Raw genomic sequence first — 17,199 nt, forward strand, 5'->3', positions numbered from 1 at the left:
TCACTACAGGGAGCTAGTTGGGCCAAAAAAATCCAACGGCGTTTCGGAGAATATTGTTCTCCTTCCTCAGGGATGGCTTGGCCTCCGGGGACTGGACTATATATATATTATATATACGATCAATGAACATGAAAAGGGCCGTACAGCCTCATAATTCTTTTTAAACCAGGAGGCGGACTTTTTAACTCCTCAGGTCAATTTTATAGGTGATTATATTGATTTTATCCTCAAACACAATTATTTTATCTATGAGAAACAATTTTATTTACAGCAATGGGGCACCGTCATGGGGACCAGGTTTGCGCCAAGTTATTCTAACCTCTATATGGGGTACTGGGAACAATTATTTATTCACCCCGTCACCCACTTGGCGGCCAACCTGGTCCTATGGCGACGTTTTATAGGTGATATTATTTTTAACTAATTTAAATAATAATGGATTTTATTTTCAATTCACTCCCACCATTAGTCATATGGAAATAAACTTTTTAGATCTTACTATTTACATAAAGGATGTACATTTATGCACTAGAACATATCACAAGGCCACTGACAGCAATAGTTTTATTCACATTACCAGCTGTCACTTCCCCATTTGGCTAGACAACATCCCTAGAAGCCAGTTTGTCAGACTCCGCAGAAACTGCACACAGGATGGTGATTTTAAAAACGAAGCCTTGAGTCTACAGAAAAAATTCAAACATAAGGGATATGATACTGATACTCTAACTCGGACAATTAAAGAAGTACATAAATTGGATAGATCTTCCCTTCTTAAAGATAAAGACATTAATGGCCCAGATTTATCAAACTATGTGAGAGAAAAAGTGTAGGGATTTCCCCACAAGAACCAATCACAGCTCAGCTTTCATTTTATCTCTGCTCGTTAGCTGAGCTGTGATTGGTTGCTGTGGGAAAATCTCTCTATTTTTCTCTCACACTGTTTGATAAATCTACGTCAATATGTCAAAAAACAATAAAGGGGACATAACAATAAAAACTCCTATAATAACCGCTTACAATTCACAGAGTTCTCTTTTCAAAAAATTATAATAAAACATTGGGGCCTCCTATAGGGAGATAGAACAATTGGGGAATTACTTCCAAAGAACCTTTCTTTTGTGTTCCGCAAAAGTCAGAACATAAGGAGTCTGGTAGTAGTGTTGAGCGGCATAGGCCATATTCGAATTTGCGAATATATGGACGAATATTTGTCATATATTCGCTAAATTTGCATATTCGTAATATTCTCGTTTTCTCTTTGCATATGCGAAAATTCGCGTATGCGAAAATTCGCGTATGCGAAAATTAGCATATGCGAAAATTAGCATATGAAAAAATTAGCATATACAAAAATTAGCATAAGCGAAAATTTGCATATGCAAATGAACGCCAGTCTCACACAGTAATATTAGAGCCTTCTTTATACCACACAAGCTGGAAGCAGAGAGGGGTGATCACTGTGATGTGTACTGTTAAAAAAAAAAAACGAATATTCGTAATTACGAATATATAGTGCTATATTCGCGAATATCGCATATTCGCGACTAAAATTCGCATTGCGAATATTCACGAGCAACACTATCTGGTAGCCCCTACAGTTAAAAATTCACAAAGAATACCAAAGACACCATCTTCTTTCAAATGCCGGGTTTCTATCCCTGTCGGATGTGCAAAGGATGCAAATCCACCGGAATCACTACCTCAAAATTTGTCATCAATAGCAAAGAGGGAAATTTTGAAAATAAAATAAAAACCCATATTAATTGTAAAACCAAAGGAGTCATGTACGGGATAAATTGCCCGTGTGGCAAAACATATATAGGACGCACAAAGAGACCCTTATGGAAACGTATTGGTGAGCACCTATACAACATAGAGAGAAAACATCACGGACATCCTCTTTCCAAACATTATGCAGACAAACATAATGCCTCCTTCCGGACCGGAGTACCCCTTTAACACACTGGTACCGTATGGCCACAACGTGGATTTTGAGATGTTTGCCTTTTTGGAACAATAAACCATAAAAAAACGGGAAAATGACACAAAAAAGAAAAACATATAGAAAAAATCCTTATGACTGTATTCACAAGGTGTGCAACATATATGGATTGTGCTAATCCTGTTCAGTATGCAGAGTCAGACAGCTGAATATGAACTGTGTATAAACTACAACATCTCCCTAATACATTCAGGTAATCAGGGTGAATGGTATATAGTCCAGTCCCGAGAGGCCAAGCCATCCCTGAGGAAGGAGAACGATATTCTCAGAAACACCGTTGGATTTTTTTGGCCCAACTTGCTCCTTGTAGTGACGTCACTCACAGCCAAGGGACTTACTATCATCTTCACTCTGCAGAATGCAGGTAGAGACTCCACCGGCCAGGGCAGATCTCCCTGCAAACTGCACGGATTACTATACAGGCCAGGTATCATCGGCAGAAACATTGCATATACTGGAGGAATAGGATCGGACCAGATATACACATCCATAAAGGTAAAACATCTTCCTATATATATTCCAAGTGCAAGATTAGAAGAACGGAGCACTCACCCAGGATTTTGCAGTTAAAACGTCTTTTCTTTATTCAAGCGTACATCAGGTACAGGATGTACCTATATATATTCAAAACCTTGGTTAAGGTGTGACAAGTACATCTTTCTCTGTAGCATAGAGGCACGGGTGCGCACACACTACTGTGTGCTCTCATGCGCATATGTATATCGGACAGCAGAACAATTTGTAAGACGTCTACTAGCGCTACTGCTGGTCAAGTATCTTTGTTTTGTATCTATTATTCTAATGGTTATACAAGTATCCATTAGATCGACAATATAAGCTACTGTGGGGCACATCAATACTAATTTTTTCCATAGCGCCAAGGTGTTAAGAGTATCCATTTTTTGTATAAAATATATTTCCAATATGGCCACTCCCAAGAAGTGTCCATAACTAACGAACACAAAAAAAACAAATGAACACCAAAAAAAAACTTTGTTTTTCTCCTACTGTCATTTATTTAGTAAAATTATGTCTGTTTGCTTAATGCTGTATTTTAACCCCTTAAGGACCGGAGGTTTTTCCGTTTTTGCATTTTCGTTTTTTGCTCCTTGCCTTTAAAAAATCATAACTCTTTCAAATTTACACCTAAAAATCCATATGATGGCTTATTTTTTGCACCACCAATTCTACTTTGTAATGACGTCAGTCATTTTTCCCAAAAATCTATGGTGAAGCGGGAAAAAAAATCATTGTGCGACAAAATTGAAAAAAAAACGCTGTTTTGTAACTTTTGGGGGCTTCCGTTTCTACGTAGTACATTTTTCGGTAAAAATGACACCTGATATGTATTCTGTAGGTCCATACAATTAAAATGATACCCTACTTATATAGGTTTGATTTTGTCGGACTTCTGGAAAAAATCATAACTACATGCAGGAAAATTAATACGTTTAAAATTGTCATCTTCTGACCCCTATAACTTTTTTATTTTTCCGTGTATGGGGTGGTATGAGGGCTCATTTTTTGCGGCGTGATCTGAAGTTTTTAACGGTACCATTTTTGCATTGATAGGACTTATTGATCACTTTGTATTCATTTTTAAATGATATAAAAAGTGACCAAAAATGCACTATTTTGGACTTTGGAATTTTTTTGCGCGCACGCCATTGACCGAGCGGTTTAATTAATTATATATTTTTATAATTCGGACATTTCCGCACGCGGTGATACCACATATGTTTATTTTTATTTTTATTTACACTGTGTTTTTTTTTTATTGGAAAAGGGGGGTGATTCAAACTTTTAATAGGGGAGGAGTTAAATGATCTTTATTCACTTTTTTTTTTCCCTTTTTTTTTGCAGTGTTATAGGTCCCATAGGGACCTATAACACTGCACACACTGATCTTCTATGTTGATCACTGGTTTCTCATAAGAAACCAGTGATCAACGATTCTGCCGCATGACTGCTCATGCCTGGATCTGAGCAGTCATTCGGCGATCGGACAGCGAGGAGGCAGGAAGGTGCCCTCCCGCTGTCCTGTCAGCTGTTCGGGATGCCGCGATTAGCCGCGGCTATCCCGAACAGCTCGACTGAGCTAGTCGGGAACTTTCACTTTCACTTTTAGCCGCGCGGCTCAGCTCTGAGCGCGCGGCTAAAGGGTTAATAGCGCGCGGCGGCGCGATCGGCGCTGCGCGCTATTAGAGGCGGGTCCCGGCTTCACTATGATGCCGGGCCCGCCATGATATGACGCGGGGTTACTGTGTAACCCCGCGTTATATCAGAAGAGCAGGACCAAGGACGTACCGGTACGTCCTTGGTCCTTAAGGGGTTAAGAAAAAAAAGAAGAAAAAAAAACCACATGATATGTCACACAGATGTCACGTTTTGATTGATCATCACTGAGACACGTATTGATCTCTTGACATAGCTGGGAGAAGCATGCCACTGCACTTCGCTACCCGCCTGGCTGCTCAGTCAAACTTATACCAGGACATAGGCTCCAATATAAGTCTATGGAGCTAATCTCCTGCAATGAGTTGGATCAAGAGGCTAGAAGGGGAGTGAATGATAGTAAAACGTGGTGTCCCGATACCGTATTTTATACATTATCTTTATAGAGGTCCCCATAGTCAGAGTCCCTAGGACGTCGGGGTCCCTCTTTTGTAGTTTTCCCATTGTCACCCTTCACTTAGTCAATGACTATATAGAAGTTCTTATCAATATAAATATAAGTATAGAAATATGTATATATTTAATTGCCTACCTGTTCAAGCGTTTAACGGTGAGTGACAGTCGTTGCGGACCAATCCAAAACGGCCAGCCCCTGGCCATATAAGGGACCTGCGCCATCTTGATCACTCTCTTGGGTTGCTGACTCTGGAAGAGGTAGGACCTCCGCAGCTTACAAGACGATTTACTAGGCCAAAGCCTTGCGGCCTAGGCCTATAGCATAGCGGATAGGCGAAGCAATTCCCCGTTACTCATCTCAAGATCACTGGACCTAAATACTCCCCTAAATCCAGTGGATCTCTGCTACATAATCCTTAAGAAGCTAAATTGGGCTTATCTGATCCCAACCAACTGTCAATCGCTGCTCAGCTACCTCTGTAGAGACTCTGTTATCTGGACTGTTACTATTGCTGCATGTACAGAAATTCTTCAAGTTTTCAGTTAACAGTGGTTGTGGACAATCCTTTATTTCTGCATCACCTATTGCTCTTGGGAAGGGTGGCAATAGGCCTATCAAGAAACACAGCATTTAACCCTCACCCTGGTGTCACGAGTGACAAGGGTTAACAGCGCCCTTAACTATCCCGAACACCAACACCCTAGCTACCCTACACCCCCACAAGGCTTGTTCACAATTCCGCCACCACAAAAACAATAAGCTTTTAACAAATATTTCACATACAGCTCTAGACAAATCTGTATATAATGACATCTTTACAGAACTAGTCAAGACACTTACCTGGGATAACTCTCTCTGTAAACCAGTGTTGGACAGAAGAGAAAGTAAAGATAACTGGAAAGCGCAGGTATCTTGGCATATTTCTCTGCAAGATAAAGAAACTCAATGAACTCCTGATGGGGCAAACTGCTGACAGACTATTAACCGCATACTGCAGCACACCCTCAGTAGTACATAAGGGGTCTATGTGTAGCAAGTGGGGAACCACTAAGTGTAGAGGGTCCAGTCCTGAATAAAGTCATATGACTAATTTGTAAAGTGAGAATTAATTTCTTTTAAAAATAGCACCATCCTGCCCTTAGCTTGTGCATGGTATTACAACTTGGCTCCATTTACTTCGATAGACCTGAGCTGCAATACCACACAAAATTTGAGGACAGGTGCGGTGCTGTTTTTTTTTTTAAGAAATCAGATCTGTTTTTCTAATCCTGGATAACACCTTTTTATACCCATTTTACTTATGTACAAAATGTCCACAACAGTTTGTGAAATTGAAGAGAAGAGACAACCTTTGTTCTTTCATTACGATACACCTGTTCTTTGTAGGTTCTAATAAATCTGGATTAGAAGATTAGAATTTTTAATGATCAATGTCTGTTATTCAATGGAACATTACATGGCATGCTTGGAATATCTATATCAGTGCTTCAAGTGGTTTTCATAGAAAAGGGCCCCAAATGGAGCCACAGGAATGGCTAAAAGCAAGTGTTACTGTCCTGGGAATAACACATGCAAAATTTACACATGCTATCCTTTTACTATTTTAGTGATGCTCCTGTCTGGTCAGAATGGCCTATAGATTATTACCTTTACTTTCATCCTGTAGCACTATTGGGACTGTCTCTCTAAGAAAAGAATAACTTTTCATCAAGAATCGAACCTACAAAACAACAAAGAATAACACTGAGTCAGTTTTACTATATTCCCTTCTTACTGTATATGCAGGCGCTAACTTCATCTAATCCACAAAGGACATATAGTGCCCTAATAAGGCTTCTTTCACACTGCTATTACGACACGTCAGTGTGACAGTGTAGTGGATTAGGATGTACTAACAGAAATACTTATATTAAAATGGAGAGAGAGTCAGGGGCGGACAAATCACATGTGCAGCATGTTCAGCTGCACAGGGGCCCGCCACTACACATGGGCCCTCAGGCACTGGCCAAGGGCCCCCTTGAGAGAGAGGTGCAGCTGGTGAGGATCCAGGACAGTTGTCCCGATCCCCACTCAGACAAGCGCTATTTTTTTTTTTACAATCCCTGCGCTGCTCCTGCTCCGGTATCATTAGGGAGACAGGCAGTAGCGTAGGGATGAAGAGGACCTGATTCATGGCTCCGCCCCCAGCACAGGAAGAGGACGGAGGCCGAGAGCTGACAGGCCTCCCAGGAGCACAGCGGCTGTGAGGGGAAGTTATGTCCCCTGTCCTGCCTCTCTTCTCACTAGCAGTATAACCTGAGGCTGGGGGGTAGCAGCCCAGTGGGGTCACTTTCCCTCCTCCGGGGTCCACAGGTCACCTACAGGTCACATTACAAGAACAATTTTAGGGAAAAATCGCAGCAAAAATGGCGCGGTTTTTACTGCGCCATTTTTGCTGCGATTTTTCAAAAAATTGTTCTTGTAATGTGACCTGTAGGTGACCTGTGGACCCCGGAGGAGGGAAAGTGACCCCACTGGGGCCACAACATGTGGACACACTGCTTGTTTATTTATCATTAATCCATTAAGGCAGTGTTCCCCAACCAGGGAGCCTCCAGCTGTTGCAAAACTACAACTTCCAGACAGCTAAAGACTGTGCGGGCATGCTGGGAGTTGTAGTTTTGTAGCTGGAGGCACACTGGTTGGTAAACAATGAGATAGATAGATAGATTGACTGGGCATAGATCAGTGTTTTCCTACCATGGTGCCTCCAGCTGTTGCAAAACTACAGTCCTGGCATGCTGGGAGTTGTAGTTTTGCAACAGCTGGAGACACCCTGGTTGGAAAACCCTATCTACCTATCGATCTATCCATCCCACAGGGTGCCTCCAGCTGTTGCAAAACTACAACTCCCAGCATACCTCAACAGCCAAAGGCCCAGGAGTTGTAGTTTTTTAGTTTTGCAACATCTGGAGGCACCCTGGTTGGTAAAAAGATATTCATGTCCTATCTATCATCTATCTACTGTATCTATCTATCTAATGTATCTACTGTATCTATCTCATATCTATCTATCATCTATCTATCCATCTAATATCTTTCTATCTATCTCATATCTATCTATCTCAGATCTATCTATCTATCCATCCATCTCATATCCATCAATCTATCTATCTATCTATCTATCTATCTATCTATCTATCTATCTATCTATCTATCTATCTATCTCATATCTATCTATCTTTCTATCTATATCCATCTCATATCTATTTATCTCATATCCATCTCATATCTATCTATCTATCTATCTAATATCTATCTATCTCATATCTATCTTATATCTATCTATCTTATATCTATCTATCTCATATCTATCTATCTCATATCTATCTCATATCTATCTATCTATCTATCTATCTATCTATCTATCTATCTATCGCATATCTATCTATCCCATATCTATCTATCTCACATCTATCTATCGCAGATCTATCTATCTCATATCTATCTATCTCATATCTATCTTATATCTATCTATCTATCTCATATCTATCTATGTCATATCTATCTATCACATATATATCTATCCCATATATATCTATCTCATATCTATCTATCGCATATCTGTCTATCTCATATCCATCTCATATCTAGCTATCTATGTCATATCTATCAATCTATCTATCTCATATCTCATATTTATCTCCTACCTGAACAATTGATGTATGGGGGGGGGTGGGGGGGTGGGGTCGAGGCACATTCTTTGCACAGGGGCCCTATGCTGTCTGTGTCCGCCCCTGGAGAGAGTTAACTGGTTCATAAGGACATAGTGAATGAATTAAAATATGATGTATTGATGTAGGCATGGATGGGAGAATGGGGGGGGGATATGCCCAAAAGTATATAGGTAGCAAAAACTATGGGTTTTTAGAATCTTATTTATTATTAAATATAAGTGATAGATACAAGAGTTCTTACAATAAACCAAAGGGGATGCTGGAAATCCAATTGGATTAACTCCTGATGGTGTAACTCCTTCTTTCTGAGGAAAAGCTTCAAAAGATTTAAGACATCTTACTACAAAAAATTTGGGATGGTGTGGAAAAGATGGATAGAAAACTGAGTGAATGTTAGTTTTGGTATGACGAGCGATTGTAAAAAGAACCCCGTGTGGGAAAAAGATCTGCGTGAGATGTCTAAAGCTTTCCCATCGGAAAGATATTTGACATAAAAGAACAGTACCATCGAGTTATCAGTACCATCGTTGACCGTTGAGTTATCACTTGAGAAAGAACTCTTGGGATCATGGCGAAGGGAGGAAAAGCGTACAGTGTCTCTTGAGGCCATATTTGTAGAAAGCATCTATTCCAAGAGAGTCTGGATCCAGATGCCAACTGAAGAACAGAGGAAGTTGACTGTTCAAGCAGGAGGCGAATAAGTCCATATAGAGGGGACCCCATTGGGTATTGAGAGAAAAGAAAAGTGGAAGAATTTAGCTTCCAGTCGCTGGAATCTGTAAGGAGTTCCGGTCTGCGATAGAATTGGCTAGACCGGGGAGATACCTTGCTTTCAATATGATATTTTTTTCCAGGCAGAAATGCTAAAAGTCTTTCGCGATTTCTGACAAGAATTTGGAAGTTGTTCCTCCCAAGCAGTTGATGTATTGGACTGCTGAACAAGCAAGATACGGCAGTTTGATCTGTATTTTGCAAAGCTCTTCAGAGCAAAGGAGCCTGCTAATAGTTCCAGGCAGATGATGTGAAGATCGGTTTCTCTTTCTGACGACTTTCCTCCTGTGGTAAGTGGGTCGCAACAGGCTCCCCAGCCTAGAAGGCTGGCATCTGATTCTATTATGAGATCCGGTGTATAATGGAAAATGATCTTGCCATTCCATGCCTGAATATGATGAAGTCACCATAGAAGTTCTTCTTTGGCTTCATGAGAAATGTCTATCATGTCTGAATAGTCCATGACTTGCCTCAAATGTTGAATTTTGAGACGTTATAAAGTTTGATAATGCAATGGAGCCGAAAAAATGGCCTGAATTGAGGCTGACAAAAGACCTATGATCCAGGCAAGAGTCAGTAAGGATATAATTTGTTTGTTCATGATTGATTGTATTTCTTTCCTTATAGTACGAAGATTCTTGAGAGGTAGACTCAGAATAGTATTTTGGGTATCTATCATGAATCCCAAAAATTCTACTTTCCTTGTAGGGGTCAGGACTGACTTTTTGTAATTGATAGAAAAACCTAAAGAAATGAGAAGAGAAAATGTGCATTGGAGGTGGCGAATTACTAGAGTATGGGATTGAGCCATAATGAGGATGTCGTCCAAGTATATGATTAGACGAACACCTCTGTTTCGTAGTAAGGATACTATGGGTTTCATCAGTTTTGTGAAGCACCACAGAGCTGATGATAGGCCAAACGGTAGGCATGTAAATTGCCACTTCTGGTCTCTCCATGTAAATTGAAGGTATTATTGATGTGAAGGGTGAATGGGTACTGTAAGGTAGGCATCTTTTAGATCTACCTTTACCAGCCAGTTGTCTTGGATTAAGATGTCTCTGAGAAGGTGAATCCCTTCCATTTTGAAGTGTTGATATAGAGTGAATTTGTTTAGGAGACGTAAATTGATGACTGGTCTGTGACCACTGTCATTTTTCTTAACTAGAAAAAGGTTGCTGAGGAAACTGGGTGTGTGGTTTGACACTGGAGTAATTGCTCCTTTGGAAACAAGATCTTTGATCTCTACATCTATAAGATTTTGATCTGTGTGTAAAAACTGAATCGGATGGGGGAAAGAATGTTGTATTGGAGGAAATACGAACTCTATTAGAAAACCTTACACTGTGTTCCAAAGATCTGAAGTTATGGAAATCCAAGCATTGATAAAATGTTGGAGTCTTCCTCCCAAGGGGGGGGAGAGAAGAAAATAGAGGAACTGGAATTATCTGAGGAGGGTCTGGTACTGGGATAACCACCATTGCCTATGGCTCTCCATGGACATCCTCTGCTTGGGAAGAACTGCACTGGAGTGAAGGATGAGAATTGGAAGTGGGTTCTGTCAGTCCAGGGCCCTCTGGAATCTTGCCTGGATGAAGAGGCTCTGCTGGGAAAGCGGCCCCTTCCTTTCCCAGCTTTCCCAAAATAATTTTGTGAAATCTAGAGAAAGGAAGGAAGGCGCCTCATGTGCGGGATCAGTAGATCTTGCAGGTGGGGGTAGGGGAAGGTGATTCCCAAGCCGCTTACCGAAGTAGGTTGTGCGCCCACACACAACAAGGTTAGGAGCAGAAGAGATATGAAGGCAGGTCCACTGCAGCCCTCCTGGATAGGTGTAGAATCAAAGAAGAATGACCAGGGAGTCAGGAGTTTGTCTGGCACAGAGAGGAACCATCAGACAGCCAAGTAAAATCAATGGATTTATTAGATGCAACGCGTTTCGCTGCGCATTCGCAGCTTCATCACGCCTGATGAAGCTGCGCATGCGCAGCGAAACGCGTTGCATCTAATAAATCCATTGATTTTACTTGGCTGTCTGATGGTTCCTCTCTGCGCCAGACAAACTCCTGACTCCCTGGTCATTCGCCTTTGATTCTAAAATAATTTTGTGGGAAAACTTTTCGCAATGAAGATTGTGCTTTATCCAATGATGTGAAGATGCCAACGAACTTTCCAATCTCTTTAATAAAAGCATCTCCGATAGGAGACCTTCAGAAGACTGCTCAAGTTCTGTTGTTCTGTTCAACTCTGTGATGTCATATTGGTAATTGTTGCTGTTTGACATTATAGTCTCCGTCTTTTTTGGAAATTTCGTCATCTTACAATTACTACATTTCCCACATTTATAGAATCCTTTTTAAAGCTAGCAATGTTTTCTTATGTTTCCAGGATTGGTTGTTTCGTAGTCGGTGCCAATTTTATGCCCAAGTTTGGCGCCTTAGTGTATACTATTTTTGCTTTGTTAGTTAAGATTGGAGCTAATATTTTGTCCTGTTGGAGTAGCGGCCAATATTTTTTGATAATATCTTAAATTTTTTGTATTGGTTGTTGAAGGGTAAGATCAATTTTATCTGTTGTTCTTTTTCTTCCATCGTGATTTTTTTCTTTGAAGTAATCTTTCTTCTTTTGCTCTCTGATTTTGGCCAATGATTTTCCTAATAATTCTTCTGGATAATTTTTCTCTTTAAAATCCTCGGTCAGTTTAACCCCTTAACGACGCAGGACGTATATTTACATCCTGTGCTGGCTCCCGCGATATGAAGCGGGATCGCGCCGCGATCCCGCATCATATCGCGTCGGTCCCGGCGCTCATCAACGGCCGGGACCCGCGGCTAATACCACACATCGCCGATCGCGGCGATGTGCGGTATTAACCCTTTAGAAGCTTTGACCGCCGCTTCTAAAGTGAAAGTGAAAGTGACCCGGCTGCTCAGTCAGGCTGTTCGGGACCGCCGCGGTGAAATCGCGGCGTCCCGAACAGCTGACAGGACACCGGGAGGGCCCTTACCTGCCTCCTCGGTGTCCGATCGGCGAATGACTGCTCCATGCCTGAGATCCAGGCAGGAGCAGTCAAGCGCCGATAACACTGATCACAGGCGTGTTAATACACGCCTGTGATCTGTGTAGAAGATCAGTGTGTGCAGTGTTATAGGTCCCTATGGGACCTATAACACTGCAAAAAAAAATGTAAAAAAAAAAGTGTTAATAAAGGTCATTTAACCCCTTCCCTAATAAAAGTTTGAATCACCCCCCTTTTCCCATAAAAAAAATAAAACAGTGTAAAAATAAATAAAAATAAACATATGTGGTATCGCCGCGTGCGTAAATGTCTGAACTATAAAAATATATCATTAATTAAACCGTACGGTCAATGGCGTACACGCAAAAAAATTCCAAAGTCAAAAAAAGCGCATTTTTGGTAACTTTTTCTACCATTAAAAAATGAATAAAAAGTGATCAAAAAGTCCGATCAAAACAAAAATCACACCAATAAAAACTTCAGATCACGGCGCAAAAAATTAGTCCTCATACCGCCCTGTATGTGGAAAAACAAAAAAGTTATAGGGGTCAGAAGATGACATTTTTAAACGTATAAATTTTCCTGCATGTAGTTATGATTTTTTCCAGAAGTGCGACAAAATCAAACCTATATAAGTAGGGTATCATTTTAACCATATGGACCTACAGAATAATGATAAGGTGTAATTTTTACCGAAATATGCACTGGGAAGAAACGGAAGCCCCCAAAATTTACAAAATGGCGTTTTTTCTTCGATTTTGTCGCACAATGATTTTTTTTTTCGTTTTGTCATGCATTGTTTGGTAAAATGACTAATGTCACTGCAAAGTAGAATTGGCGACGCAAAAAATAAGCCATAATATGGATTTTTAGGTGGAAAATTGAAAGGGTTATGATTTTTAAAAGTTAAGGAGGAAAAACGAAAGTGCAAAAACGGAAAAACCCTGAGTCCTTAAGGGGTTAAGGGCTTCTTTTTCAAATTCTACTTTCTCAGTGAAATTTATTTTCAAACTTCTATACTGACCTTGCGGTACATTTAAAAGCCAACGTGGTAAGTGGCAACTGGAAAATAAAATGAAGGAGTTTCTGGCCATCGGTTTCCTAAAAGTTTCATATTCTAGCTTTGTCTTTTTTTACCATAATGGTCAGGTCTAAGAATTCCACATGGGTTCTGCTTGTTTGTGGGGTAAAGATGAGATTAAAAGCATTATTGTTAAGAGTGGTTAAAGACGTACTCAGAGACTCTTCAGTGCCTCTCCATATCATAAAAATGTTGTCAATGTACCCAAGCCAGAGAACCAGATTTGTGCCGAGCAATGGGCTAATGGTTAGCTGTTCCCAAAAGGCAGTACAAACCTGGTCCCCATGGCAGTACCGACCGAGAAATAATTAGGATTAAAAATAAAATCAATGCTGTCTGTTAAAAACCCAATCTGAAGGTGTGGAATGTCTCCTTGGTTGGTCAAAAAGTGAAAAGCAGCTTGAATTCCTTGTTGATGATTTATGCAGGTATACAAGGAACTAACGTCTAGGATGCATAAAATCCAATAATTTTCCCATTATAAAATTTCTACAACTCTAATGATGTCTGTTGTGTCTTTCAAGTATGAAATAATTTGTTCAACTAGTGGCTGGAGGTATTGGTCCACATATTCTGAAAGGTTTGTAGTTAGGAATTGTATCCCTGAGACTATAGGTCTTCCCGGAGGTTGTGTAGCGTTTTTGGTAGTACATAGAATAGTGGGAGTTTTTTTTTTTTGGTACCTAGTAAAAAGTCCCTCTCTGACTTATTTAAAATTTGATCTAAAAAAGCTTTATTGCACAGTGTTTCCATCTTGGCCTAGTATTCATCAGTGGGGCCAAATGGCAATTTTTCATAAGTGTACTGATCCTGTAGTTGTCGATTACACTCCTGGACATAATGGGGGAGATTTATCAAAACCTGTGCAGAGGAAAAGTTGCCCAGTTGCCCATAGCAACCAATCAGCTTGCTTCTTACATTCTTAACAAGGCCTATGAAAAATGAAAGAAGCAATCTGATTGGTTGCTATGGGCAACTGGCAATTTTGCCTCTGCACATGCTTTGATAAATCTCCCCCAATATTCTGTATCCAGGATCACAATCACCCCTCCTTTATCTGCAGGTCAGATAGTAATTTTGTGGTCATCTTGCAATTCCTTTATTGCTTTTATTTCTTTATGTGAAATGTTTCTTTGTGGTTTCTTCGGGGTGGGAGTTCTATTTCTTTCTCCACAGCGAACCGGAAAGCATTCATCTCCCCTCCTATTTCCTGCATAGGAAAAAATTTTGATTTTTTCTTTAGATCAGAATGTGTGTGGATATTTTCAATTTGGCTGTTCCTTTCAATCAAGTTTTTCATGAAATTTTTGTTCAAACTTAGGTTCCTAAAGAATTTCTCCACTCCTATGTGCACATCAAACTTATTCAGTTTTTGCATGGGCGCAAATTTTTGTAATTTTTCTTGATTGGAGGTTTTTAAAACCAATTCATTCCTATATTTATTTTTGTACATTCATCTATTTATCTTATGCATTTTTATTCTGTGTTTTTGTCCTTCAAATTTTGCTTTTTCATCCAGTCCTGGTTTACTCCATAGCCACCAAAAGTATATATAACATTGATCCACTACGGGTTTTATGGAATGCCTATTAAGAGTACTATAAATAAAACCTCAATCACTAAGTCCACACATCACTGAGGAAGAGCCCAGTAGTCTCTAAACGCACCTGATGACCAACTGAACCCACGCACACTTCCATTCAGCTGCCCTAACCAGCCTGCCATAGCTTTACAACGCACCATTGTGCGCTTGAAGCTAGACCACCAGCCCAACCTACTGGGACCCGAAGATTGAGGATGTCCTTCTCCCTGTCTAAAGGGTGGGTGAGTGAACTTGTTTGCCTCCTTTGCCGACCAAGTCGAGCTACAGTTTTTCACCCACCACCAATATTGCAGGAGTGGTCTGCAATTATTGGGACCACAGCGCATTTCTCATCCCACATTACTTTTCTTCCAGCATAAGTGGCAGCACACAGACTAGCGCATATATCAGCGCATATACCAGCAGCGCTGCAGGAGTGGGCACTGCTCGCGGTGCTCCAGCGCTCCTCTGACCTCACTTAAACTAAAAATTTTCTTTCTATCTTTGTGGATTACCATCTTTGCTAGCTTTGGACATTGTTTTGGAAACAGCTAGAAGTGACTTGTTGGCAGTGTGTACATTCTTTGAATTTTATTATCTGATTTTATCATATTTTGTACTTTGCATACCAAAGTGCATTGCCGGCATCCACTTTGGTTTATTGTAATAACTCTATAACTCTTGTATCTATCATTTATTTAATAATAAGTAAGATTCTGAAACCCATAGTTTTTGCTACCTATATACTTTGGTGCATTTTAGGCTAATATATATATATATATATATATATATATATATATATAATACTCCCAGTCTCTTATCCATGCCTACATCAATACATCATATTTTCATTCATTGACTATGTCCTTGAGAACCAGTTCACTCCCACTCCATTAACCTATTTTGCATGTAAAATATATTTTTGCTGGTCAAAACCCTGGTGTAGCTATTAGGGGTCTCTACTGTACTGGATTCTTGGACGAACTACCAGATCGAGCACACCCACTGCTGTGTTTTTACTTATATTAAACTGTCTATTTTTTCCTAAACTGCATACAGAAATCCTCACTGAATTAAACTGCTCCTTCCCCCTCCCATCGAGCATGAAAGATGGTGCTGGAATGTAGCAGAGATAAGAAATGTTTCTCTCTAGAAAAGTATGCAAAAGGAGATTTAACCAATAAAGTGCTTTTAACACCCAATTCACACAACCCTTTTTGCAGACATCACTATCATCTATATAAACCTTGTACAGTCTCTTCCTGGTTTAATAAAGAAAGTATCATATAACTGACAGCTTGTGTTGTACTTTCTAGCGTGTGCACTGCTTCTGAACTAATCAGGAAGGGGGCAGATCTTCACTGGGTACAATCAGGATCTATTTCAACAGCTGTCGGGGGAGGTGGGGAGAATAGCGGGAGAAATAAATACTGATTACGTTGTCTTTTTCTCCCGCTACTCCCGCTACAAAATAGCGGTGCCCGATACACCCCAATAAAGTAAATGGGATGCATTGGGACCCGTAATTTCCAGTTGTGCCTCGTCCCGATAACGGCCACTAAAGACCCCCCCCAAAAAAAGAGAGCCTAACGGCCATTTATGGGCAGGGTCAATGGCAGTGTGAAAGTAGCTTTAGAATGATATCTGGGGTAGGGGGTCATATGCAGTGGCCAAAAGCAAGATTCAGCTGGATACATTTTCCACCTAAAAATATGAGGTCATGTCATGCATGTATGTTAATGAGAGCTGTAAAAATCTCATTGATATGTTGTGTGCTAGCTGTGTTGTCTTGTACTGCATCACAATGCAAAGTGTGACAATACTGCAAGATAATACATAAGGCAGCTACCTCTACAGCAGTACCTTTATATAATATAAAACACTTTGTGGGTGAAATGAGGGGATGGGGGCTGGGAATACATTCTGACAACTTGTTTCTGAAATGTAGAATAAACTATCCATCCATTATGGCCAACAAAGGTTTTGGATACATTAAAGATTCTGAGGAGGCACTTGCTTGGCTGTTGAACTCACCTGTTCCAGGAGGACAATGAAGCTCGATGCTGGAGGTAGACGGTAATGTATGACCACGTAGACGGGAAAAACACACAGAACACATGTATGGCTCACAAGCAGGAATGTCCCCACACAGATAGATAGCAGAAGCTTGTGCTTTGACTTTGGATACAAGGAGCCCCAGAAAGACAACACTTTGTATGGCACCAAGAGGGTGATTAAGAACATGCAAATCCATGACCAAACTACAGTCCCAAACTGCCCAAATGTATAAAACAGAACCTCAAACTCCAGAACTAACCTGAAGAAAGAAGAAGAACCTTGAGAACACAGGTATACAAACTATATGAATCGTGAAGAGTAGTTAAATATTCATAAAA

The 17,199-nt window shown here is 40.3% G+C and overlaps 1 protein-coding gene across 2 annotated transcripts in view; it reads right to left on the bottom strand.

Moving 5' to 3' along the window:
* Positions 1-17,199, bottom strand: part of LOC130355311 (sterol O-acyltransferase 2-like) — a 138,410-nt gene that overhangs the window by 66,001 nt on the left and 55,210 nt on the right. For both annotated transcript variants that reach the window (XM_056555317.1, XM_056555318.1), the window contains exons 6-8: positions 16,838-17,120; positions 6,285-6,357; positions 5,478-5,562 (exon numbers count right to left, since the gene is read on the bottom strand). In XM_056555317.1, the coding sequence (XP_056411292.1) occupies positions 5,478-5,562; positions 6,285-6,357; positions 16,838-17,120 (441 nt within the window). The remainder of the gene's footprint in view (positions 1-5,477; positions 5,563-6,284; positions 6,358-16,837; positions 17,121-17,199) is intronic.

Source organism: Hyla sarda, chromosome 2, assembly GCF_029499605.1.
Source record: "Hyla sarda isolate aHylSar1 chromosome 2, aHylSar1.hap1, whole genome shotgun sequence".
Classification (NCBI taxonomy): domain Eukaryota; kingdom Metazoa; phylum Chordata; class Amphibia; order Anura; family Hylidae; genus Hyla; species Hyla sarda.